The sequence below is a fragment of the Plasmodium cynomolgi genome, chromosome 9, assembly GCF_000321355.1.
Source record: "Plasmodium cynomolgi strain B DNA, chromosome 9, whole genome shotgun sequence".
In the NCBI taxonomy this organism is placed as follows: domain Eukaryota; phylum Apicomplexa; class Aconoidasida; order Haemosporida; family Plasmodiidae; genus Plasmodium; species Plasmodium cynomolgi.
The window spans coordinates 373,849-399,015 of record NC_020402.1 but is presented as its reverse complement, the minus strand read 5'-3'; the positions used below and the strand labels follow the sequence as shown (position 1 = coordinate 399,015).

Here is a 25,167-nt window from a genome sequence, read left to right as displayed (position 1 = left end):
CAGAGCAAGCTAAAATGGAAAAAAAAAATAAAAAAAAAAAAAAAAAAAAATTTATTGCACACAAAGGGGTATGCCTAGTACGGCCAGCTAGCTAAATGGAAAATCGTTGCAGCGGTGGGACTGGGAAGTTCCCCTCCTTCCAATGGAGCATAGAGGCTAACCGAACGGCATTTCGCATTACCTCGCGAATGTCATTCTGTCTTACGGCTAAGGCGGTCAACAAACCTTTCAACAAGCTTCTGTACAGCTGCGAAGGGGGGACACAGAACATACTCCTTTGCATACATACATCACACTGTGTACATATAAAAATAAGTTGACTATGACGAAACAAACATTTGTAATTACGTGATTAAAGTCCTTTGGCTTGTTTTCAAACGATAGTTCACATAACAACTGGCAGCTGATTTTTTTTATGAGGGGAAAGGGGTCTTTAATTAAAACTGCTAAAGCTGTTAAAATATCTTCAAGATAGGGGTTAATGTCCAGCACGTGTGGAGCAGAGTCAGCGCATTTGTTCCTAAATCTGTGGACAATAATGCTAAAAAATTGCACAATTTTTAATCTGACTTCTTCTTTATCTTCTATAATTTTTTTATTTTTATCCTCCTTTAATCTGTTCGTGCAGATATGAAGAAAGTTATCATCCCTGCTGACATTTTTAAATAGCACGCAGTCTAGCAATGTATCATCGAGATTTTTTTCAATAAGAATGTAAATATCAAGAGTAAAATTCCTGCACTCATCGAATTCTTCGTTAATCCATTTGTGTAGCTGGCACAGCAAATAGTTGCGAAAAAAGAGGCAAAAATTTTCCTTTTCTTCTTCCTTGCAAATGGTAAAAAATTCTGACAGCTTCTCATATATTATTCTTAAGGCGTTTAATTTTTTGTCTTTGTCTGATATTTCTGTGCTGTTTAAAATGTGTACGAATTGTTCGACATGTTTGTGAAGCGCGTGTTGGCTTTTTTCTTCGTGCAGCATATTGCTCATCGTTTGTGCGGTGTGTGTGGGGGGATGAAAATATTAAAATTGGGTGGAGTAAGAACTTGGATGCACCTATGCACGCGTCGGCTATGGCTCTACGGGTAAGTCCCAGTATCAGAATATGTATCAATTTTTACTCAAGCGGAGATCACAAAAAAACAACGTACAGGAGAAAAAATATGAAGGGGCGTTACAAAGTCATAAATAGGAGGAAAAAATTGGAGCAACCCTAGTACACAAGTTAGCGGAAGCTATGTTAGCCCACTTTTTACAAACATTTCGTTAACTTAGGTGCTCCCGTTCATTTGTCATTCATTTTGATGGGCTTAGAAGGGGGAGGGGGAGAAATAGGAAACGTACACAGTGCTTACACGTTTGTGGCGATGCGAATCACACCGCAGTGTCTCTCTATTTGCAGTTTTCTCAAAAAAAAAGGAAAAAAAAAGGAAAAAAAAAATCCTTCCGGTTGACTGCGACATGGTATGCAGTTTCGAATGACCATGCTTTTTTTCTTAATTTTTTTTTTTTCTCTTTTCCACATGTGTTTTTGGAAAAAATGAGCACACTGTTCGGGGCACATTGTATACATCCCGGCGCGGTGAAGCGAAGAGGGCCTTTCATCTCTGCACTGCGGTACTGGCGAGGATATTGGTGCGCTGCCAGATGGCACGACGCTACTTCGATGCATGAGTCGCATTTTCGCCTTTCTGCATTCTCTTTTTTTCGCCTTTCTGCATTCTCTTTTTTTCGCCTTTTTGCATTCTCTTTTTTCCGCTTCTTGGTATTCTCTTTTTTTTTTTTACGTTCTCGTGCTGTTCACGCGCACACTCCACATATGTGGAAGCAAAAAGTGCGGGAAATGAAAACCTACACTAACTTTGCACATGACTTCAAGTGTACATAAAAAATCGGCAGCGCAAAAATTGTAAATCTTTATCCCAAGAGAAGCTCCCCTTCAGTGTTTTTTTTTTTTTACGCGCACTGTTGATTTTTCTGCAGATGTATATATATATATATGCATATTTATATGTATGTGTAGTGGCATGCATATATATGCGCGCTAGTACGTATGTGTTTGTTTGTGCCCCCCCTCCCCCTGGAGACCTGACCCAAGAAGCGTGCCCTGATTTCTACACGCCCAATAATGACGCTTGCGGATTCGGCGGCACCCACTTGCTTGCAAATACGTTTCTGAAGAAATGAAGAGAAAATCGATTTTCATCAAAAAGAATGTCATAAAGGCGCAAAACACGTTGGATAAGTTTGGCATTTTTAAGAAGGTGAACGTGCTGAAGAAGGAGCAGCCGGAGAAGCAGAGGCAAAAAGAAACAGACGACGAGGGGGTGGAGGTCAAAAGGGGAGGAGACACCATTAAGGTGAAAAAGGAAATCCATAACGATAGGGAGAATGAAAAAAGGAATGATAATATCATCAAAAGTGAACACAGCACAGACGGGCAGCCGTCATTCGGGGTTAAGGTAAAGTTAGAAGATCATTCGGCCCCCAATAGAAACCGAGAGGGGGACACAAAAGACCCCTTGGGGAAGTACTTTGGTGGGAGGAGCGAAAGGGGGGGCCGCAGCAGTGGGGGAGAAGGCGATGTGGAAGACAGCAGGGGGGATAATGACGAGAATTACGAAAATGACGACAGTGCCAACCATGGAAAACATGGCAGCAGTGGTAACAACGGTGGGGATGATTCCGACATGCGCTACAGCATAGACAAGAGGGAAAAAAAAAAAAAAAGATAACACGGGAGAAAGCAACACCCCCTTGCACAAGCTGTACCAACCAATTTACAAGGAAGACTATATAAACGAAATTCGAAGCAAGAGAAATCCATTGCTCAGTACCGTACTGGATGAAGATTTAAATTTTAATTTAATTTTGTGTGGACCGCCCGGCTCAGGAAAATCCTCCCTAGTTAATGTTATAAAAAATAAAACCAGCAATTTGTTCATCTCGCTATTCCACCTGAACAACTTAAATAATGAACTCAGAAAGGTATACGACCAGTCAGTTATCAATTACAAATTGTCCAAGAAGAAGACCATTTTGTGCATAAAAGATATAAATAGGCTGAACAAAAGTCAGCAAGAAAATCTATTGCTAATTTTGAAGAAAGGCTATTTCTACCTTCTCGCCACGTGCCTTTTCAACCCCATGAATATTTTAAATGCTTCTCTGAGTTCGAGGTGCTTGTATTTATATCTTAGCCCGTATGACAAAATAGAACTCGCGTTAATTATCAAAAGGATAATTAACAAGCTGGACATTGACATTGAGGACAATGCTTTGGACATAATAATGAACCACTCCTGTGGGGACGCCAGGGTGGCCATCAACATCATCGAGTTTGCCATTAAGAGTATGGAGCGCGAGGAGCAGAAGGAGAGGGAGAGGGAGAGGGAGGAGGAGAGGGAGCAGAAGGAGAGGGAGGAGGAGAGGGAGCAGAAGGAGAGGGAGAAGGACAAAGGGAGGGACCATCCAAACTATCTGAAAAAGGACAGTCGAAATGAAATTGAGGAGGACAAACGAAACATGGAACACGCGGAGGAAGCAAAAAAAAGTTGTGACATGATAACGAATCAGTTCAAACTGAAGGACTTTAGCGAACTGCACAAATGGGCATCATCCACACAGATTAAAAAAAAAGTTATCCAGCTAGCTAATATAAAAAATTTTTTGCAAAACTTCCCATCGAACGATAACAAGCTAGACCATTTCAACTTTATCTCCGGATTACACAAAAGTATCAGAGCTGGAAATATCAAAGCGGCTATTTTGTATTTAACAAAATCTTTGAAGAACGGGGAAGATCCGTTATACATTTGCAGACGGTTAATTAGAATAGCTTCTGAGGACATCGGGTTGGCGAACCATGACGTGCTGTCTATTTGTATCAACACACATTATGCATGCAAGGCTATAGGGATGCCTGAGTGCCAGACGGCGCTAATATACGCCGTCATTGTTTTATGCAAATCGTCCAAAAGTAACTACATTTATCTTGTGGAAAATAACGCCAAGCAAATTTGCAACGATTATAAATTCGACGTGCCCTTTCATTTGAGGAACACATCCAACAAGTACGTCTACACCAACCAGCCCGAAATTCTCACCTTCGAGGAGCATTTGAACAAGTACAAGGATGTGCAGAAGTATTTGCCCGACTATATAGAAAAGTTGGAGCTTTTCCCCGAGCTATGACCGGAGGGGCCCCAGCGCCTGCAGCGCAAATACACATGTACATATGTACATATGTATATATATACATATGTGTGTGTGTGTACCGCGTACGTGGCCCCACGTGCGCACCATTTGACGCCATGCTTTTTTAACAATTTTTATGTAATACCGCCCTTCCCGCCCCTTACATTTTCCCCCCTGATTTATTGCTCTTTTTTTTTAAAATCTACTTATGAGGAGCCTTTTTTTCTTTTTTTTTTTCCGAACGAAGAAATTGCGGTGACATGTAATATGGAGTTACGCTCACCATTCGAAAAAGACATTTCGCATTTGATGATAAGGGGGAAATTGCAGTGAGTTGAGGCGAGTTGGAAAAAGCCAGAACATGCAAACGGGTGTACACAATGGTGAACCTGTTTGTATACACATGAGTGAACTTACTGGTATACACAAATAGGCGCCGCCCAATATGCACACTTGCGCAAGCATGCCGTGTGGGGAGTTCGTGCGCGCCACTGCGACATCATCTGCCCACTTTCCCCTGTCGTATGTCTATAACCGGGTTGTACGTTAACATCTGAATGTCGTTGAGAACCCCCTTTAGGTGGGCCTTTCTCTCCTTCAGCACACTGTTAAGCAAATACCTCGTGATGTAAGCAAAGTCCTTCAAATCGGTGTTGGCCAACTTTATGTTAAAATTAAACAAGCTTTCGTAATGCGGGTTATTCGTTTTTTTTTTTCAATTTTTCTTTAATTGCGTGTAGTGCCGATAGGATGAGGTACATCCACTTGGCATCATCCTGTTCGTTACACACGAGTAAAGGGATGTCACATTTTTTAAATATTTCGTTAATCTGTTCGTTTATCACTCTGAGATTGTCTCTTCGTTTCCGCTGCTCTTCCAGCTCGGCTTGGTTCAGGTAATTCAATTCGAAGAAGTTTGCGATTATGCTTTGGTTCGGCAGGGGGGCGTTGTAGTCCCCGGTGTGTTGGGAGTTTCCCACGTGATTGTCAGGGCGGCCGTTCACGCCATCCCCGCGCTGCTCATCACGCTTCTCATCACGCTTCTCATCATACTGCTCATCACGCTGTTCTGCGCAACCCTCGTCGTAGCCCACGAGGTCCTTATACTCATCGATCAAAGCCAACGTGGTCAGGCTGTTCAGGATGTACGTCCTGACACCCACCTCGTGCATATTCGTTTTGTTAACATTGCGCACATTGATGTTCAGTTTTTTTAGGTATTTCAAAATATGCTCGATGTAGTTCTTCTCCTTGGTGTAGTTAATTTTTTCCCTCTCCTTTGGTTTGTACAGGCGAATTTTCTCTTCTTCCAATTTTAATATCATATAGTAGAACTCGTCGTCCTTTTTTATATCCACGGGGGTGTAATTGAGCAGCTTCAGCTTCCTATCCAGCGAGTTCATCTTCGGGGGAGAGGCGGCTCGACTGTATAACTCCACAGGTTAATCGGCAAAAGGAGCCACCGGCGTTTAACTCCACAGGTTAATCGGCAAAAGAAGCCACCGGCGTTTGACTCCACAGGCTAATCGGCAAATGGAGCCACCGGCGTTTGACTCCACAAAGGAACTAACCTAAATCGCCCACGTAGGGACGAAACTGCGAAAGGGTGTCCTTCGCAAGGGGCATATTAAACGCGTGAAACGCGTCAATCTTGCGCCTGCGAGAGAGGGGAAAGAAGCAGCGGAAGTCTCCACGCAGCGCTCTGCATGTATGCAAATTTGTATACACAAAAATATGTACGCAGAAATATGGGCACATAGATCTACATACATATGCAACAAGCACGCACGCCCGAATGATGCCGCTAAACGTTACCAACATGGCAACAAAATTATTTGCCTTTTTTTTTTTTTTTTTTTTTTTAACATTTTCAGTGCACGTATGGAAAAGGCGCAAAGGTGTAGGAACGCCTTCCCCCCTGATGCACCCATTTTTGCTAAATTGAAAATACTCCGTGATGCGGGCTTGCTGAGTCGGTCTGCCGTGCGTCCCAGTGGAGGGCCAAAATAGTCGAACTAAAATATAAACACGGCAACGTGCCCAAGCGGAAAAAGTTTTTTTTTTTGTCTCTCAGGGAACCATGTTGCGTATCAGTTTTGTGCCATTTCCATACATATGTTGGCCCATTAAAATGAAGAATCTAATGGCATTACCCAGGTGGGGGAAAAAAAAAAAAAAAGGCATGCATCTTTCCAGGAGCACACATATAGTTAAATGATATATTTGAAAGGTGAACATAAAATAGGCTGAGCACATAGACTATACAATTTCGCCTCACAAGGAAATACGAACGGAAGTATTTTCATCAGTTCACGTACAAAATGTACACCCCCCTTTGGTTGTTTTATGTTTATGTAAGTACACTACTCAGATGGGTAACGACAAGTGGATGATTATTCCCCTTGGACGGGTACTTCCAGGTGTGTGTAGATGAAAAAGAAGTTGATAAAAATTTTTTTGCAACGCTTCGAAATAATATAGGGATGATGGAGTGCGCCCAGATATATGTTGCCTCCTTTATGAGGAGGACTGTTGATGCATTTCTAAACACCTGTACAGGACATGCGAGTCGGTCGATCAGCTACCTATTGAGCATGAACTTTGTGGAGAACACGTAATCGTTTTATAATTTTTACTTCTAGCAAAAGTGTGGCTAGCTAGATGGGGCCATATGATACAATAACTTTTTTGTTCGTGAGCGAATTAAAAAGGGAAACAAATTATGCATACAATACACGAGAAGGGGTGGCATAATAGACTGCTCAGTTTGGCCAAAACGGTATCATAAAGATTTGCGCATACCAGGTATTGGCACGGATGAGGTAGTAGTGGTGGTGGTGGGAGGAGGAGGAGGTTGGGAATGTATAAATGTGTGTAGGCCTACAGGGACACCCTACACAGGTGCTGGGCATAAATCGTATGCGGCTTGAAGAGTGTAGGGGGATAATATTACGCACAGTATCCTTCCTATGCATAGTAAGGAGGCAGAAACGTAACGTGCGCCTTGCACGCGCGCTGCATCGGATTAGTAAAAGAACGAGTTAAAAAACGGATTGTCGTTGGTCGGCACGTTGGAGGCAATTTCATCCTCCTCGTTTTTTGCCCGCTCGTCCTCCAGCACCAGATTTTTTTTCTGAGTCTCCAGAAATTTTAAGTAGTTATGAAAGACCAACAAATGGTGGTGACACAAATGGTTGAGTGAGTTCAGCTTGTTAATTGAACTTATCGAAATGGTTAGGTCTTCATTAATGCTCACTGTGTTACAGATACCAAAGATCTGCACCATGTCATCTATTTTTATGTCATCATTTTTATCATTGCATGCAGAGTACGAATATGTTAAAAGCAACTTTGCCTTGATGTACCCTGTTGTATCGTCAATTGTGTAGACTATGAATTCCTTTTTCTCTTCGATGGCTAATACGAAGCCGACTATTTTAATGAGGTTTAATTTTTTATTTTGGAGGGTCAGTTTATTTCTGTCTTTCCTGTGTGCTCTTATGAGCATACTGATGTTGGTGTACATAAAATTCGCCTCGTTGGCTTCCTCCTTCAGCTCGTCATTGAAGTAGCCACTCTCGACGTTCAGGTTTGTCATTTGGCCAGGCTGCTTACTTGGTGGGGAGGTTGGCGGTGTGTGTACAGTGATGCCGTTCGGTTAGAAGTGATGCGTACGGTTGGAAGTCACGCGGTGGGTGTGTAGACGCGTTATACCTGCGGGAGGTGTAAAAAAAAAGGGGAAAGGGGAGGGGAACTTACTAAAATGTAGGCTTGCGCATTTGTAGGCTATATGGGTGAAGCCTTTCCCCCCTTAAAAGGTGGCATGCCGCGATGTGCACCTTTACACATTGGAGCACACGTCAGTGGGGGATAAGATTTACGGCGCCCTTGCCATTGTGGCACTCACTTAAGCACATGTGTATGACACGTGAGTCTCCAACTGGAAAACCTCTAACACGTTCCGTTGGAGCTAAAGGGGAAGTATTCCGTGTGTTGCTAAATCTGCAATGTGGATGCCCAAGTAAACGACGCCAGCGCGTTCGCTCGAAATGTGCGATATATGGGCTAGCTCGTCGGTAAAATGCAGGATTGTTCCTACTACACGCCTCTGTTTCAGTTGGTACCAAAATCGGTCATGCTTTCGAGGCGCTTTTTGTATGAACGTCAAAGTGGGAAAAAAAAAAGGGAAAAAACTGATATATTGCTAAGAGGGGAAGTGGGAGCGCTGATGCAGTGCATAAAAAAAAAAAAAAAAAAAACATGCAAAAAAAAAAAAAAAAAAAAAACACAAAAGAGAACGAAGTAAAAGGAAACAACAAACTAGTATGATGTGAAAATAGCATACAAGGTGCCTCTGCCTCTTAAAAGTTGTGCCATTTTTTTTTTTTTTTCCACTTGCTCCATTTGGTGTGCCACTTTTTGGAGCGAAGAGGGGGATCCCCATTTGAGGCCAAAAATCAAAGCAGGAAGGACGCCCACTTTTTTTGCGCGCCATGGTGTAGATGTTCGAAAGTGGAATCACGACCGCTGCGTTTTTAAAGTTAAAAAAATAAAACAATAAAATAAAATAAAAATGCATTTATGTACACAGAACAAACAACACTATTGGGTTTGCTTAGCGGGAGATAACGTCCTTTAGCATGCGTCGAAAAATATCGAAACGGACGCGTAAGTTAGCTCACTCGGGGAAACCACATTAGGCAGCAGTTTAGCTGAAAGGGAGGATGGCAGCGAGGGACGCGCGCAAGAGGCGATTCATAGAGAAGAAAGAGAGGTCACCTAAATCATAACACGAACGCAACGTCGCACGCATGACGGTGTGGCTCCTCGTGCTCCACTACCGAATGGGTTATGTCTATGCAGGCGTCACTACACATAAGGGGGGGCTGTGCAGAGGGTAGCAATTGCATATATATATACATATATATATATGTATACATATACATAACTGCAAGAGCATTTACCCAACGAGTGACGGTGCTTCCCACAAAAGGACCGCAAACTTATCCCGATCGGGCACGCACGGCGAACAGTGGGGGAACCACGTGCACCCCTCCCCCGCAGCTACTCCCGTCCTAACATGCTCCCTCGAAGGGTAGTCTTCTACCGCCATGCGCACGAGCAGTTAAAATTATTTTTGCAAACATGTGCATCCCATGAAAGTGGTAAAATAAAAACAGGGAGTCACGCCTACAGCTCCATCGTAGGGAAATACAACAAAAGTGAAAAGAAGAAATTTGTCATCTCGTCATGTAAAACCTCGACGGAGTTTAAGAATGGCCATTGGGGGAAGCAAAAAGGGGGGAAATCAGCGAACCGAATAAATCCGCAAAGTAGGAACAATTTTTACCTGAACAAAATAACGCACACACAGAATGGAAAAAAAAAAATATGCGATAGAAGCGAAATGACAGAAATTGTGAAAGTCACCAAAATAAGCAATAGCTACATAAGACATATTTTGTCCAAACGAGGTCTGCATTATTTGTACACATATCAGTATGCTTTAATTGAGCTGCTAAACCGGAGCAATAACGTTTTAATCAGTTTGCTCTACTCTGACTGCATGGTATCGTACGTGCTTTATTCATTTTACAAAATAAAAGGCGCTAATGTGGATGCACAAGATGGAGTAGCAATGTCTAACAGGGAGGGAGACAACACCTTTTCGATAGAAGATAAGACAAAGAAGAGGCGAAAAAAAAATAATTTCGTATGCACAGACAAGTCCGTACTCATCGTGGCTTCATCACAGGCACAAACATCCGCTCTGCATGAAACGATAATAAAATTGAAGCCACCAGATGTGTCAACCTACTTAATAAATAACGAAGGGAACGTTCAAAATGTGCGATGCAATTATTTTCTGTATAATATTATCATTTTGAATGCAGAAAGCTTCTCTCCCAAGTATGACTTCTCCGTTTTGCTCGAGCTTGTTAATTTCATCATAATTGATGACTTGAGTGAGCTGTATCAGTTAAAAATGGACTATACAGTAAAACGGATTTTAACACTCTGTAAGGAAAAGCAGGACAGGGGGGACGCGCTGCAGATTTTGCTAGTAAATAAATCGTATGACCAGTGGGTCGTGAATGACTTGCTGCAGCATGCTCGGAGTGTAAAGTATGAGGTTCTTGAGGAGGGCGACGGGTGCGCGGTTGACCCGATTGGCAGGGTTGGCCCGATTGACCCCATTGACAGGGTTGACCCGCTTAGGACGTTTAACCAGCGTAGCTCAGGGAGTGCTTTTCTCGACGACGATCAGGGGAGATACCCCCCAGGGAAGAAGACACACAGTCGCGGTAGAACCACCGCAGAAGGCGTTGCCCCACGATGGGGAACAACCCTTCACTACGTCAACCTACGGAGGTACAGAAAGAACAACTGCGATCATTTCAGCATTTGCGCCCCCATGAGTGAAGACAAAAAATTCCTAGTTCTCTTTTACCTTCTAAACAAAAACAAAGATAAAAAAATCATAATTTATTACAATAAGAGTGACGTGTACGCTTTTTATGGATTTGTCAATGCGTACATTCCTTGCGTGTTCGTGTCGAGTTCGCACAAAGTCGATTACAAGAATAGCATAGTGAGGACGTTCAACAAGACGGGAGATTATGTGCTAATCACGGACGACATGAGAATAAAGAAGGCTTACTCCGTGGATGCGCATGTGCATATACACTACACCTTCCAAGAGGATGCTAATTTGTACGTGGACGCGTTGTTCGAGGGAGTTCCCGTCGAAGCGCACGGCGCTGCAGGTAGCGGTGTTGCAGTTAGCGGTGTGGTTGGAAGTGGTCACTCCCCTGGCTCCCCCCCCGTTGCGGTGACCCAGTCCATCCTGTTCTACAGCAAAAAGCAGCGCAAGCAGTACGAAGAGATGAACGCGATTTTTAACTTCAAGAGCTACCCCCTACCACCCGCGAAAGAGCTAAAAGATAATTTCCTCACCTTTCTTATTGACGAAATTAAGGAGGTCGTCATTGAAGACAATAAACACCTGGAAGAGGCCCAAAAAATTCATGAAAAATATGGGCACACCTTCCTCTCCGCAGCGTTATATTATATACAAAAAAAAAAACTGTTTAAAAAAATTTAAAAAAAAAAGATTTTTCCAATGTGACTTTCATTGTAGAGAGAAGCACACAGTTAAACACTAAGGGGAAAGTTTTTATTTTTTTAAACGATTTGTTGAATTTAAAAAAAATGTTGGAGATATCAATTTTTTTGTTCAAAATTATGTGTACTGCAAGAGGGGATATATCATGACCGTGCCCGAGGACATATACAACGTGATGCACAAGAATAAAAGTACCGGAGAGAATGCGGGCAGGTGGGCAGACCTGCACATGTACATTCTGTACAATAACTATGAAAATCGGTTAAGAGCTACTCACCTCAGGAGGGGGGTATACAAGTCGAAGAAGTCGCTCAGGTATGCATCTCGCGATGAGCGGACATGAACGCCCTTTTGTGTTAATTATTTTTCCTTTTTTTTTTTTTGTGCTGTAAGGGGGAAGTTGTCTCGAGGAACACGCAATCTTGCCATTGCTGTTGCTATTGCTGTTCAGAACGGCACTCTGTTCTAATCCCTTTTTTCCCCTTCGCCTTCCCTCCCTTGCAGGAGACTCAAAAAACGAGTGAACATGAAGATGGAACGAGTCGAAATGAACAAACTGAAGAGCTGGATGTCCTCCACGTTTAAGTTGAACAGGAGGAACGTAAAAAGGGACGTTTCACCGGGGGTATCAGCGGGTCAGCCGACTTTATCATTCACGGAAAAAAGGGGGAAGCATAATATGTTTTATTCTCGTTGGTTAAAATAAAGGCATAGTTCGTGGTACGATGTTGGGGTAGTTTCTCCACGTGGCAAGTGCGTACACCATTGCACACGTGCAAAAGTATACGTAGGGACCAAAAAAATGTACGTAAAAAAAAAAAAAAGTAGTGAATCCACGTGTCGCAACCCCGCGTAAGGGAGTGAAACACCGCTTTGTTTTACCTCTGCATGTGTGTTTCCCTCGAACCTTCCCCTCAATTAATCCCAGCCATCAAATTCAAGTGATCGGGGAGGGGAGTAATATTGTACGTGCGCCTGAACAAGTCGATGTCCTTGTCTAGCCATTTTTCGATATGGATGGAATGCAGCGGTTTCGTTGTTGACACCCCCGCCATGTACGCCCACGGATATAACTCGCGTAATAAAGTTTTTCTTGGCTTGTACTGAAAAAGAAGATATTTTTTTTTCAAATTTTTTAAAAAAATGTACTCCCTATTGGGATGGTCATATATAATGTCATTATTGCTTTTGTTTTCAAACCCGTATAAGATGGAGCCTCGGACGGTGGAAGAATTATTTATATTGTCAAAGTAGTATTGATATATTTTCGAGTAGAAATTTCCGTCGTTTCTTTTATCCACGTGAAAGTAGTCCGTCAGATTATACTCATACTGTTTGATGGATAACTCGTCCAAATAATTGTACCCATCATTGTAGGTATAATCAAAGTTGGGTGTTAGAAAATTGGGAGGAATGGAGTCTTTAAAGATGTATTGAAAACGATATAATGGCGTCATGAAGGGGGCTACTAAAATGGCTAGCAGAGTTATTGGCAATTTGGTTTGCACAAGTTCAATTAATTTCAGTGCTGCTTCGGACTCGATCGATATATTTAAATTATAAACCACGTGGCCAATATCGTGGATCTGTCTATATCTTGTTAAAATGTAGGAATAATTTAAATCTGTAAAAAATGAGATACTTCTCTGTCATGTGCATGCAGTTTGTACGTTTCCAGAAATTCCATATACTTATATCCTAGTGTATTTTTTGGCAGTTTCTTTAACTCATTAAATTGTATGTCCTGTCGTATTAGCAATGGTTTTTCTTTCAGCACAGTTCTTCCTTCTTCATCGTTCTTCATATAATTGTATATTTGCCTCACCCCGTATATGGCCGATATATCCGCTGCATGCGCCAGTAGGTGCGTTCGGGCTGGCGTCTTATAAATGCGCAGTATCGTTTTTAAAAAAATTTCAAATTTGTTTGCAGCATTTATGTCTATGAAGTTTGAGCGAAATATTTTTACAAAGTTGTACATTTTGGGGGCCTTGCGTGTAGGGGGAAGTACCCATGTGGGGAGAGACGTATATTTATCTTTGGCATGCACATGGAATGGTCCTTTTCGCTGAGCTTCTAAGAGAAGCGGCTCAACGGAGGGAAAAAAAAGAAAGTTACTGTCACCACTACGCTGTATGGCATTCACCCCTTTGTGCAAGAAATGCGGCCAAAAGTTATGTAGAACGAGTGGCGCACCCCCCTCCCTTCCGTTACCTTAACCAACTCATTTGTAACTGCATTCCGTGTAAACCTCTTCCCGGATGCGTTCCTGCCGCCCCTTGACGTTACTTTCTCCCGTCAAGGGGGTATATAAAACGCAAGGCCGTTCGAGGGTTCCAACGCTGCTCCAACGTAGATACATATATAAATAAGTGTATACGTGTTTATACACACCGTGTGGCTCCAGCACCCCCTCGGGAAGGGCAGCCAGCTTTGCTAAAATGTTTTATTTCGTAGAAACGACACAACGACGAATGCTCCTCAGGAACGATATCACTCCCGCGCGAAGAGGAGGGGTGTGTGTGCTCAGGAGGGTCTATAAGCTTCGCAGCGAAACGAAGCAAACGGATGCGACGTACCGCGAAGTGCCACGAAGTGACACGAAGCGAAGCAGTGTTAATTGCTTGCGCAACTGCTGGACGTACTACAAGTTAGGCCACCGTTGGGGCCACTACGTGAGGTCACTACGAGCGCTCCTTCCCTTCCGTTTTACTCGCACGAGATAACGGAAACGGGAAGGAGGTTAAAAAGAGGTGAGAAAATGGATAAAACAATGGCAAAAAAAAAAAAGGGGGAAAATAATAACAGCATAAAAAACAAAAACATGGATTTGCTCTGGAGGTCGCCGTGCCCATGCAATTTCATCATAAATTGAATTTCAGTGGGCTTCAAAAAAAAAAAAAAATAAAACAATAAAATAAAAAATAAGAAAATAAGAAAATAAGAAAATAAGAAAATAAGAAAAACATAAAGCATAAAACGTGAAAAGTAAAAGCGCAAAAGCGTATAACGTAAAACGTAAACAAAATGGCGAAAGTGACTGTTAAAAAGTGATATGCGCACAGCACAGGTCGTGCATGGGCTGGAGAAGTACTGCTGCACCATGAGGCGTCGGAAGGGCGGTAGAGAGGGGAGTGCAGCAACGGGGTTCACATGCACATGCATGTAGTAAGCGAGTATGCACATATGCACCCCCCCTTCACCTCCTGTGCGTGTGCAAACGTATGGGAATATGCTTTGCTTTCACAAGGGGGATCTCTCAGATAAGTATATAGAGAATAACGCCACAACAGCTGAGCCGAGGGACTGGAAAGAGGCACATATTTAGGTCCCCCTTTGGCGAAATGGAAGCAGCACACGACGTGCAAGACCAGTGGAACGGCCCACCTGTGGCTCAAAAAAAAGCCGCCGCGTTTTTCAGCTCGGTGAGCAAAATTTCCTGCCTACTCTTGTCATCATCAAATATTTTTTCAATGGCCCTTTTTAAAAACATGAGAACAAAAATGGCCTTCTTCTTCATTAGCTTGTTGATATACCTGGTCAACCTTTTGGTGTCGTTCGCGCGGCACTCCTTCGCGTAGTACTTCTGGTCATTCAGTTTCCTGCATTTCTGTCTATTCTGTTCATTCTCAAAAAATATCATTTTTCTTTTCAAGCTAACATTTTCTTCTTTTCCATAGAAGTTGCAGTAGTCGTTTTTTCCCTTGTTGTTATTGGCATCAAGTTTGTCCCCTTCTATTTTGTGCTTCACTTTATGCATTTTTTTTTTTATATTTTTTAAATTCGAAATGGAATTTTTTATAAAAAAATATTTACTATTACTTTTAGGTTGGTCTCCATTCGTTTGTTCATTTTGTTTGTCTAAAATAACCCCTTTTGTGATTTCCCTTTCTGCGTTAGTTTTGCCCACTTGGTTGCGGCTATTATCTTTATGTGGTTCCTCATGGGTCTCCTTCCTGGGTTGTTCTTCTAGCGCCTCTTTCTCATCATCACAGCGCCCGTTTTGCATTGAACATGCGTTGCTTCCATCATCGGTGCTGGTGTTGTCGTGATGGCACAGCTTACCGATCTTCTCTTTTTTGGCTTCATCCGTATGGTGGATGTCGATAACTGCACTATTGTTGTGGCTGTCCCCATTACAGCCGACGGTTTCCCCTTTAACTGTATACAAATTATCATTGCTTGTAATAAACCCATTGAGCTTCTCCTTCATTTGGGCACCCTTCTTTCGTTGGTCCCCTTGTGGAACCTCCTCCCAGTTATTTTTGCAAAAGTCGAAGTAGTAATTTTCCGTTTTATTCATCACCTTGTGGTGGAACAAATTGGCCTTCTCAAAATTCGTGCCGATCTCCTTGCTGTTGTAATTAATGGAGCTTAATTCGTACACATTGCAAAAGTTTAACAGAAGATGAAAAAAAATTTCCCAAAATTCGATATACCTTTTTCTCGTGGATAGTAACCTCACGGAAAAGTTTTTTATTTTTCTTTCTTCTTCCTGTTCGATGTAATAATTTTCGTTATTCTTCTTCATTTGGTCAATGTACCCGTCTATTTTTTTTCTATCACGGTCATCCATGGGGATATTTTTTGAGTAATCTATAAAGTATGAGCTTTCTACCTCGGTGCTCCTTCTGGCGGCTCGTTTGTTCCCCTTGTCTGATTCGTTTTGTTTGTTCCCATTGTCTGATTCGTTTTGTTTGTTCCCTGCACGGTTAAGGCTTCGTTGGAGGCGTCCCACGGGATGCGGACCATTCCCTGCACGGTGGGAGCTCTTCCTCGTTGGCTTCCATTCCTCGTGGCTGGCACTTTGGTCGGTAGAGCCCTCCTCGTGCTTCTCCTCATCCTCCGTATACGCGCGCTCCTTGACCTTTATAAAACTTTCAATCTCCTTGCACCTACTTTTTCTCTTACCCTTACTAGGGTCCCTCTTCTTCCTCCTAACAGGGGCGCTGCTATTCTTCCTGAAGTTGTTGTTGTGCGTCATGTAGGTCAAATTCAGGTTATTAATGGTGGTGTAATTTTGGTCCATTATGCTTCCATCGTATTTATATTTTGTGCTCCCCAGGTGCTTGTAGTATAATAAGCAGCTAGCCACTTGCGCGATGCCTATAAGGTCTATATGGTACGTAAAAATAGAATCTGTCAGAAAATTGTAACAATCACAGTTTTTTTCTCCATAGAAGAGGTAGTTCCTAAAATTTTTTACGTCAATTCCTCTGCCGATGTCGATTAGGAATACGTTCAGAGGGAATTTTTTTTTCAGGAAGGAGTTCGGGTTGCTGGCTACCTTCACATTCAGCATGTATTCACACAGGAAGGGGTTACTACTGCTACGGCTGCTACCACCGCGAACGCTGCGAACGCTGCGAATTCCACTACTGCTACGACTGCTACCACCGCGAACGCTGCGAGTGCCACTACTGCTGCGGCTGCTACCACCGCGAACGCTGCTACCGCTATTGCCTTCTCTGTGAAGCCTGCTCTTCCTCTTGGATTCCCCCTTAATCTCCCCCTTGCAAGTGCTGAGCGGCTCTCTTGGGTTATTTTCCTTAGTTCTGTCCATCCGGAGCAGAAGCTCCTCATCCTTCGCAATTAAAATGTTGTCTATTTTGACATCTCCGTGGAGCACATCCAACACGTGCAGCTGTAACAAGGCCACGATCAAGTGGTACACGATGAATAGTACTAGCTCTTCATTTATGGTTTGGTGACCCTTTCTGATGAACATATTTATGAGTTCATTGAGCGAAGTCACGTGTTTGTGAGTCCCCATGATCAACAGGGATGTGCCCTTTTCCGAGCTGTGCTTTTCGCTTTGGCACCCGCTTCTGCGCTCACTATTGTGTTCACCTTTGTCCTTCCTCTGGCCCTCGCTTATGCGCTCATTATTGTGTTCGTCTTTGTCCTCGCTTTGGCCCTCGATTCTCTGCTCGACTTTGTTCTCTCTTTTGCCTTCACTTCTTCCCTCCGTGTTATGCTTGACTCCTCGTATCCCCCCCCGCTTGTATCCTCTTTTTCCTCCCCTTTTGCCTCCCCTGCTGCCTCTTCTGGCTCCCCTTCGTTGCCCTTCCCCTCCGAGCGCACCTTTGTCCGAGTTCTCCTCCACCTTATGCACCTTGTAGTGCAGCTCGTCTGGGAAGATGTACAAATTCCCCTTGGCGTAAACTTCGAAGAAGACCTCTCCGCTGCTGCTTATGCCTCGTAAGCTGTTTATGCCGCGTACGCTGTTTATGCCGCTTAGACTATTTATGCCGCTTCCTTTGCGGCTATATTCACTTCTGACCTCAGTTGCATTCCCCCCCCGAGCGAGAGTTCCCTTACGCTGCTCGGAATACTTCCTATGCTTCAACATTTTTCTCGTCTTCAAAATGTAGGAGAAAAATATTTCTTTCTTCGCCAAGTATAACCTTTGCTGAATTTTGCATGCATGCAATACGTTATTAATTGTACATTTATACGTGGCACCATTTAATCCTTTGCCCTGTCTATTCAAAATTGTCATTACTCTTTTGGAAGTCCTACCACCCAGCAAAGTCACCTTTGTATTCTTCCTAATAATACCAATAATAAGTTCGTGGCTACTATACTTAAATATTTTGGTGTGTTCTATGTCGTTAATATTTTCTTGTATGTTGGTGAAATTTCTGTACCTTTCTTTTTGGGCACTATTGTACGGGTTGATTAGAAATATACCTCCGATTATGTAGTAACTGAACAGGTGAATTACAATTAACTTTAGTCTCTCTTCTGTATCTTTTACAGTTTCGCATACTCTTTCGTTTATGTACACTTGGCGCGTGCATATGAATGGCATGTCGAATTGGGGCATGTCTGTGTCTATCCGAAGCTGTTCATCTAGGCGTTTATCTGCCTGTTCACCCGTTTTATCTCTTTTCCCGCGCACGTGTGCCATGCTTCCCGATTCGTTTACTTCCTTCCATAAGGGATTATTCTCACTCAAGACGAGGCAATCACGATCGTCACGGTAGTCACGAATGTTAAGGTGGTCACGATTGTCAAGGTGGTCCGTCCCATCGAGGTCCCCACAAATGGGCGTCTTCCCCTTCATCACATTCGAACCCCAGCTCGTCCTCCCACCAAATTCATATTTGCACGGCGTGCATTCTTCTCCCCCTTCGCTGCCATTCAGGGATACGTTAAAGATTAGTTTTCTCGCACTGCCGGGCATTGCCGTATCGTCAGTTGTTGGTTGCTTAGCTTCGCTCATCTGTGACTCTTTCTCGAACTCGCGTTTATTCTCACCAGGGATGTGCTCACCTGGGGATTGCTCACCTGGGAAGCGCTCACCTGGGGATTGCTCACCTGGGAAGTGCTCACCATTCGTGGTTATCGCGTGCTCCTCTGCTGCAGTCCCATTTTTTCTTTCCCTGGACTGCTTACGCGCTACGCTCACTGCAGTGCACCTTTTTTCCTCCCCTTCCACCACTTCGTTTCGCTTCGAATGATAGCACTTCACCGAATGATAATTTGACGAATGGTTGGACTTCCCTTTTTTCGTTTTCACGATTTCCTCGTCAGTGAGTTGAGACCTTTTCCTTTTTTTGGTTTTACTACTGCGTGTTTTGGGCGCCTGTTCCGTTTCTCTCCTCCTGGATTTCCGCTCCTTTCCCTTTTCCTTCGTCCGTTCGTTCGATTTTTCTTTACCCTTTGTCTTTTCACTCGTCTTTCCGCTCATCCTTCCGCTCATCCTTCCGCTCATCCTTCTGCTCGTCTTTCCGCTCGTCTTTCCGCTCACCCTTCCGCTCACCCTTCCGCTCATCCTTCCGCTCGTCTTTTTCTTGCCCTTCGCAGCGGCCTTCCTCCGTTTCTTTTGTCCCTTTTTCTTCGTTGTCCTGTACGGGATATAATCATCCGACGACACATCCATCGTGCCGGATTCGTTCGAAAAGAACATGTTATATTTTCCCTCGGTTCTGCGCTTGTTTTCTTTTAACTGCAAATCGGCATGGGTTATATTCTCTGGTGAGCGTATCCCTCGGGAGTCATCACTCTGTTTTTCCTTTTCGGGCGTCTCCTTATCGAATGCGTCCTTTTCGGGTGTCTCCTTATCGAATGCGTCCTTTTCAGTGTGTCCCTCCGTTTTGGAGCCGTGTCTGGGGGGTTCATCAACCTTTTTGCCACATGCGATTTTTTTAATTTCGTTTTGGATTTTCTCAGGAGGAGAGATTTCTCCGCTTTTAACCTCTTCATTCGCCTCGCGCTTTTTCCTACGTTTTTCGCAACTCTCTTGGGATGATTTTTCTACACTGCTATGCGTTTTTCCCACGGATGGATCTAAATGGGAATATGCAATATCATCCTCGTGACGCTTAACTGTATGGTCCACTTCCTTACGGGGTGTGTCTCCATCTTCGCTACTTACTTCCTCCGATACTTCTCCATCCTCTTGGATTTCTTTGCTGTTCACCGTTTCGACGGAATTTATTTCGGATTTGCTTTTATCAAGTGTCCTTTCCGAGAAAACTTCACACTCCATTTTGACTTCACTCTGTATGGAGCCGTTCCTCGATAGGTAACACGAACCCGGCGTTTCTGCCCCCTTTTCGTGTTCATTCAAAATGGTTCGGACAGGGCAGGTAATAGATTCATCGACCTTGGAGACCTCTTCACTGGGGACGCTCAAATGGCTATCTTCATAATCGTTACTTTCGTTTTGGTTTCTCTCTCTATCATCGTCAAATGAGTTGATGATATCAATATCACGAGTGTTGCTTGGGACGAATTGGTTCCCCTTTCGTAGATTTTTTAACACACAGTTGAATAATTTTCCTACGATGCTTTTCTCGGAACTGCTATTATTATTGTTATTGTAGAAGGTGACTTCTCTTTCCTTATCACTTTTTTTTTCTTTCCTAGAGTAGGCATCACCATCACGGTAGTTGTATATCACCCGGTTGTGCATCGAATAGTTTACTGTGTTTGTTTGTACATGTACAGCTCTATTTCGATCAGTGTTCTTTCCTCCTTTTGAGTTGCTTCTGCATTCGATTCTGTATAGCAGGGCATACCTCTTCATGTATTCAATTTTGTCAGGGTGTACAAAATTCGCTCGTTTTTTCTGGCGCGATACTGTACCGTTTTGATGTGTCACAGGTTGGCTACCTTTTACAGTCTTTGTGGGTCCCACTTTTGTTAGTGTCTTCTTTTTGCATTTTTTCTTTTTTCTTTGAAGGACCTCGTAGTTATATTTGAGCTGTATGACAGACCCATTCATGTGAAGCGCGACAAATTTTTTCACTTCTTGTTTGCTTTTTTGGTTCTCCCATTTTTTGTCATAACTATCCATTTGGAAGTACAAAAGGTTGAGGATCTTCCTGTACCGTTTTCTTTCCGACATTTTGATTTTTTCTCCAAGTGGGGTAACTTCATAAAGGTTTTCTTCTCCTGGTTGGATCCCTTCTTGTGTGCATTCCTCACCTTCTATGGATCCCTTTTCCTGTTTGACAACATACTGCAAAACGTTTCTGTAGGTCCTCCTCATTCTGTTCATAATGTGTGAGGTTTTCTTATCCTGGCTTTGACCTTCATTATTTTTTTTCTTACTTTTAAAGAAGAGAAGATACACGTTTAGAAAGTAATGAGCCATGTGCTTCGGGAGGTTGAAGTATAAATAGATGATGATCACTTTTGCGGAGTTGTACAAAGTGTACAGGGCTACCTGAAGAACTGCATCGATATTTTCGTTCAAATGGAAGAGGCATTTTTTCACTAAGTATATTGCCAGCACAAGTTCATAAATGTAAGAAAAGTCTCTGTGTGACATGTTCACATTTTTATAGCCATTACCAACTTGCGTGAATCTTTTAAATATTTTTTGGCACTCAATTTGGTCCCCTTCGTACGCATTGAAAATGGTGGCATGATCAAATTGGGAACTTAGATTACACTTCTTAAAATGGGTATAGGAGCATATTTTTTTCATTATGTAACTTCTGATATGTCTTTTAGCCGACTCGTATATGCTCAATTTCGATTTGATAATTTCATTCCTGCTGAGCAGTTCTACGTAGCTGCTACTTATGGTGTGCTTTATGATATACTCCCCGTAAGCACACACAAATTGGCACAGTTCGTTGCAGAAGAAGTGATCCTTTGGGGGGACGTCTACCATAGGGTGGTCTTCTATAGGTGACATATTCTTCCACGCTTGGTTTGGTCCAATTTGGCTGATCCCATTGGGGAGGTTCTTTTTTTTCGCCTGATCAGGGGAGGGTAACCCCCTGTACCCACTTAAGTACACATGGGCAATCAAATTCAGCGGGTTGAGAGAGACCCGCAGGTAACTCATCAGAAGCTTCACAAAACTTTCATTAATTTCTCTGATTTTTGCAAACCTCTTCTTTATGTAGTAAAGTAAATATTTTACACTGTCATACATGAACATTACCCGTGCGTACGAATTTTTGGCAACCTTTTCAATGTCACTTTTGGTTAGTTTTTTTATGATGTAATGATTTTTCACATCATCCTTGACTAGACTGTTTTTATATTCCAAAATGAACGAATGGAATTTATGCCCAAACTGGCCTACGTAAAAGTCTAGGTATTCTTGCAACGTCGCTGCAACATCCAATCCATGTTCTCTAACGTTTATCTTTTTAAATTCCTTGTCGTATTTTCTTATCTGTATGAGGACATGGACAAACTCATCAATGTTCTTGTACAGAACGCTGCTCTTTTTCTCCTCAACTTTGCCATCTGCATGGTGTCTTTTTACAGTGTAAATATTTTCTATGCAGTTCTTTATATATAATTCTTGGATGTCTTTTTTGAACATTATTTATGCGCGCGGGGGGGGGAAGGTGTAAACACGCACAAGGGGTGGAGAGGTGTGATGACGGAACAGCTCAATAGTTGGAGGAACGCCGACACTGTGGAGCCGCGGAACAAAACTTCACAAAGAAGTGAATGTTGCTGAAATTTCCCCTCAACTCAGACATGGAGGGGGTGAAGGGGGGGATGTACTGAACACTCGTAAAAATTAAAAATGGCAAAAATAGGGGTGCACGAAGGCGTTCGGCATGAATTACAAGGGTTTAAAAGGTGTAATGGGGAGGCGTGTCACGTAAATGGGCAACATGCAAACCAAGACTACGTAGAGTACGCCTGAGCATACGCCTGAGCATATGCATGAACATACACCTGAGAATACACCTGTGCGGGGAAAATACTGAATTAATCGCGTGCCCCTATTTTGAGGGCTATGCTTTTCGTGAGAATCTGCCAGGATTCGAAACGCCCGCACAACTTAACAATGGAGTGGTAAAGCGGGAAGATATACACTCGGTGGACCTTTTCGGAAATTGAAAAAATTGTTCAGCATGGCGTTTTTGCATTCCCCGCTGGGAAAACGATGGATCGCTTTAGCACATGTATATATATACATACATATGTATATATACATACGTGCATACATATATATTTATTTTTTATTTTTTTTGGCACGCATACATCGTTGAAGGAGAATTTAAAAAGTGGTGAATATTTCTCTTTGACGTTATTTAAAAATGGCGAAATGGGAAATACATCACAAAGTGGAGGGAAACACAAGGAAACACAAGGAAATGCGAGAAAATGTGAGAAAATGTGAGAAAATGCGAGAAAATGTGAGAAAATGCGAGAAAATGCGAGAAAATGCAAGGAAATACAAGGAAATTAAAATTGGTGTGATGCGCGAAGGGGAGGAAATTAAACTTCATTTGATGCGCACGAATGGGATATGAAACTCGGTGTGACGAACGTCGTGGCCAAGGCGCTCGTAAATTGAAGGAAAGAAAAACTATTGCCAAAAGGCGTGCATGGAAAAAAAAACGTACACAATGATAGAGAATAGTACATGGGTAACAGATGACACATAAAATGACGCGCCCTTCCTCCACAACGATTTACGCATCAACATTTCATTAACGCAGATCACTTGTTGCGAATTCCCTAACGCATTTTACGTAAGACATTATGCGAAGTGGTGACGACGCAGGTGAGTCACTAAACGGGAGAGTACTGCCTTTTGCGCAGTCTACTTCGCGACATAAATGACGCCACGGTGGGTGTCTTTGCTCACGTTTGCAGTTGCGTTTGGATTTACGTTTGGATTTACGTTTGGATTTACGTTTGTAATTACGTTTGTAATTACGTTTGCTTTAAAGAGGATACCCCTTTGGGGGGTGCAAGGAAAAAAAAGGAAACACAAAACATTCAAACTGAGCGATTGCGTCAGTTGCGCGTACGAGCTTTGCGAACAGTTTTATTCGACCGCATTTCCGTTCGCCATAAGTGGCAAAATCTCACAGAATGACATTCTTTGCTGCGCTTCAAGTCGCTTCCATGTTTCGCACGATTCGCGCGATTCGGACGATTCACTCTTTATGTGTGTTCACACACACGACATTCCGACATACATTCTTTTTAGCATTATCAAAGCATTAAGGAAAAAGAGTTTTCGTTAAAGCAGCGACATAAAAAAAAACATTCCGCGCAGGAAAAAAAAAAGGCTACATGAAATGAATTAAAAATAAAACTTAAAAAAGGGAAAGCGTACAGCATAGGAGTACTATATACTACGCTGTAATGTTCAGTACTGTATCATATAGTATGGCACTAAGATGTGTGCTACATATTTTTACAATTTACTCCTAATGGTGTTCATTTCGCGTACACGGACGTGGTTCCACCGTACGTCGCTCATCAGCAACAGCCAGCTGCGTATGTCCGTCTCACAAATGCTTTTTCTCCCAGTTGCTAAAAAAAAGAAAATAGTAACGTACGCACCATGTGAGTGAGAGCAATTTGGTGCTTTTTTACAAATAAGGGGGTAAGAGTGTAAGATATCCCCAACCCCCATTCTACAAAAATGGTGCCTCTCTCTGTTGTGACACATGTGCGTTTCTTTGCTTCTCAAACGGGGTGTTCTCGCTCAATTTGTATTTTTTTCCTTTTTTTTAAGTCACTATTTTGGATGACCACATGAAAGGTACTAGCTTGTACCCATTTCGATCACGTACACATATATAAGTGCACATGGGTATACTTTCATGTGGCGCACTTTAGCACCCCTTCTCCCTCTCCAACATCGATTATATGCGAATGTACACGCAGTCGTTTTATATCATTACGAGTAAAATGGATCGTAGTTAAATTTATCAACGCCAAAAAACATCAAGTCAATTATTAGCAGTATGGATGCACATATGCTTGCGAATATCCTGAGAGGGGGGGGAAAAAAAAAAAAATTGCGAGGCTTTTTCTGTTTTTTCCCGGTTTCGGTTAATGATTAAAATGTGTATTGTACCACATATATCTTTGAGACTCTACTGTAGCGAATGAGCAAAATATTAGCACAGCAGTGATTCCAAAAAGAAAGGCTAAAAAAAGGGAGCGGGGAAAGCGGGGAATTAAAGCAGCACATGCTTATATATAATATGTGACTCCATTTGTGCGTTTTTTTAAAGGGCAAAATGATTATGCATGTGATGCGGTACGCGGAGTGGGTACTCATCGTTTAACTTACATCTCCTGGATTTATCGCTCATTTTGGGAATTTCTTCAATTTACAAAACATCAGACTACCGGTTGGCGTTATCCTTTTGCTATTAAGTTACTCCTCAGTTTGGATGAAAAGAGGTATGGTTACTATCGTACGGTTACGTATTTATATGTACTGCTGGCGCAACAAAAATGAAGTACTTATGGCGAAATGGCAAAAAGGATGCACTTAAAATGAACACTTAAACAAAAAGGAAAAAAATAAAAAAAACAAAAAAATTTGGAAATTATAAATTCGTTTCGAAGTTACTAGCGATGATTATTTGATTTTTTTTTTT

At 42.5% G+C, this 25,167-nt stretch overlaps 8 protein-coding genes across 8 annotated transcripts in view; 2 read left to right on the top strand and 6 right to left on the bottom strand.

The window, feature by feature from the left end:
- PCYB_091900 (hypothetical protein) overlaps positions 1 to 993 on the bottom strand; it is a gene marked incomplete at both ends in the record, with an annotated part of 3,709 nt that extends 2,716 nt beyond the window's left edge. The window contains 2 exons of the mRNA XM_004222303.1: positions 182 to 247; positions 349 to 993. Of these exons, the coding sequence (XP_004222351.1) occupies positions 182 to 247; positions 349 to 993 (711 nt within the window). The remainder of the gene's footprint in view (positions 1 to 181; positions 248 to 348) is intronic.
- Positions 994 to 2,186: 1,193 nt separating this feature from the next.
- PCYB_091890 (hypothetical protein) lies at positions 2,187 to 4,197 on the top strand (the record flags this gene model as incomplete). Its single annotated transcript, XM_004222302.1, has 2 exons — positions 2,187 to 2,667; positions 2,795 to 4,197. 2 exons carry the CDS (start codon positions 2,187 to 2,189, stop codon positions 4,195 to 4,197), a joined length of 1,884 nt encoding a protein of 627 aa, XP_004222350.1.
- Positions 4,198 to 4,699: 502 nt separating this feature from the next.
- On the bottom strand, positions 4,700 to 5,603 carry PCYB_091880 (hypothetical protein; the record flags this gene model as incomplete). The annotated part of the gene is made up of 2 exons (XM_004222301.1): positions 4,700 to 4,883; positions 4,960 to 5,603. 2 exons carry the CDS (start codon positions 5,601 to 5,603, stop codon positions 4,700 to 4,702), a joined length of 828 nt encoding a protein of 275 aa, XP_004222349.1.
- Positions 5,604 to 7,225: 1,622 nt separating this feature from the next.
- On the bottom strand, positions 7,226 to 7,807 carry PCYB_091870 (hypothetical protein; the record flags this gene model as incomplete). The annotated part of the gene is made up of 1 exon (XM_004222300.1): positions 7,226 to 7,807. The coding sequence occupies exon 1, from the start codon at positions 7,796 to 7,798 to the stop codon at positions 7,226 to 7,228; it is 573 nt and encodes a 190-aa protein (XP_004222348.1). The 5' UTR covers positions 7,799 to 7,807.
- Positions 7,808 to 9,607: 1,800 nt separating this feature from the next.
- PCYB_091860 (hypothetical protein) lies at positions 9,608 to 11,911 on the top strand (the record flags this gene model as incomplete). The annotated part of the gene is made up of 5 exons (XM_004222299.1): positions 9,608 to 9,913; positions 9,956 to 11,305; positions 11,472 to 11,641; positions 11,720 to 11,771; positions 11,831 to 11,911. The coding sequence occupies 2 exons, from the start codon at positions 9,608 to 9,610 to the stop codon at positions 11,303 to 11,305; spliced, it is 1,656 nt and encodes a 551-aa protein (XP_004222347.1). The 3' UTR covers positions 11,472 to 11,641; positions 11,720 to 11,771; positions 11,831 to 11,911.
- Positions 11,912 to 12,240: 329 nt separating this feature from the next.
- PCYB_091850 (hypothetical protein) lies at positions 12,241 to 13,307 on the bottom strand (the record flags this gene model as incomplete). Its single annotated transcript, XM_004222298.1, has 2 exons — positions 12,241 to 12,967; positions 12,997 to 13,307. 2 exons carry the CDS (start codon positions 13,305 to 13,307, stop codon positions 12,241 to 12,243), a joined length of 1,038 nt encoding a protein of 345 aa, XP_004222346.1.
- A 1,413-nt stretch (positions 13,308 to 14,720) lies between these two features.
- PCYB_091840 (hypothetical protein) lies at positions 14,721 to 22,124 on the bottom strand (the record flags this gene model as incomplete). The annotated part of the gene is made up of 2 exons (XM_004222297.1): positions 14,721 to 19,621; positions 19,682 to 22,124. 2 exons carry the CDS (start codon positions 22,122 to 22,124, stop codon positions 14,721 to 14,723), a joined length of 7,344 nt encoding a protein of 2,447 aa, XP_004222345.1.
- A 2,331-nt stretch (positions 22,125 to 24,455) lies between these two features.
- On the bottom strand, positions 24,456 to 24,876 carry PCYB_091830 (hypothetical protein; the record flags this gene model as incomplete). The annotated part of the gene is made up of 3 exons (XM_004222296.1): positions 24,456 to 24,549; positions 24,636 to 24,708; positions 24,855 to 24,876. 3 exons carry the CDS (start codon positions 24,874 to 24,876, stop codon positions 24,456 to 24,458), a joined length of 189 nt encoding a protein of 62 aa, XP_004222344.1.
- Positions 24,877 to 25,167: the final 291 nt, after the last annotated feature.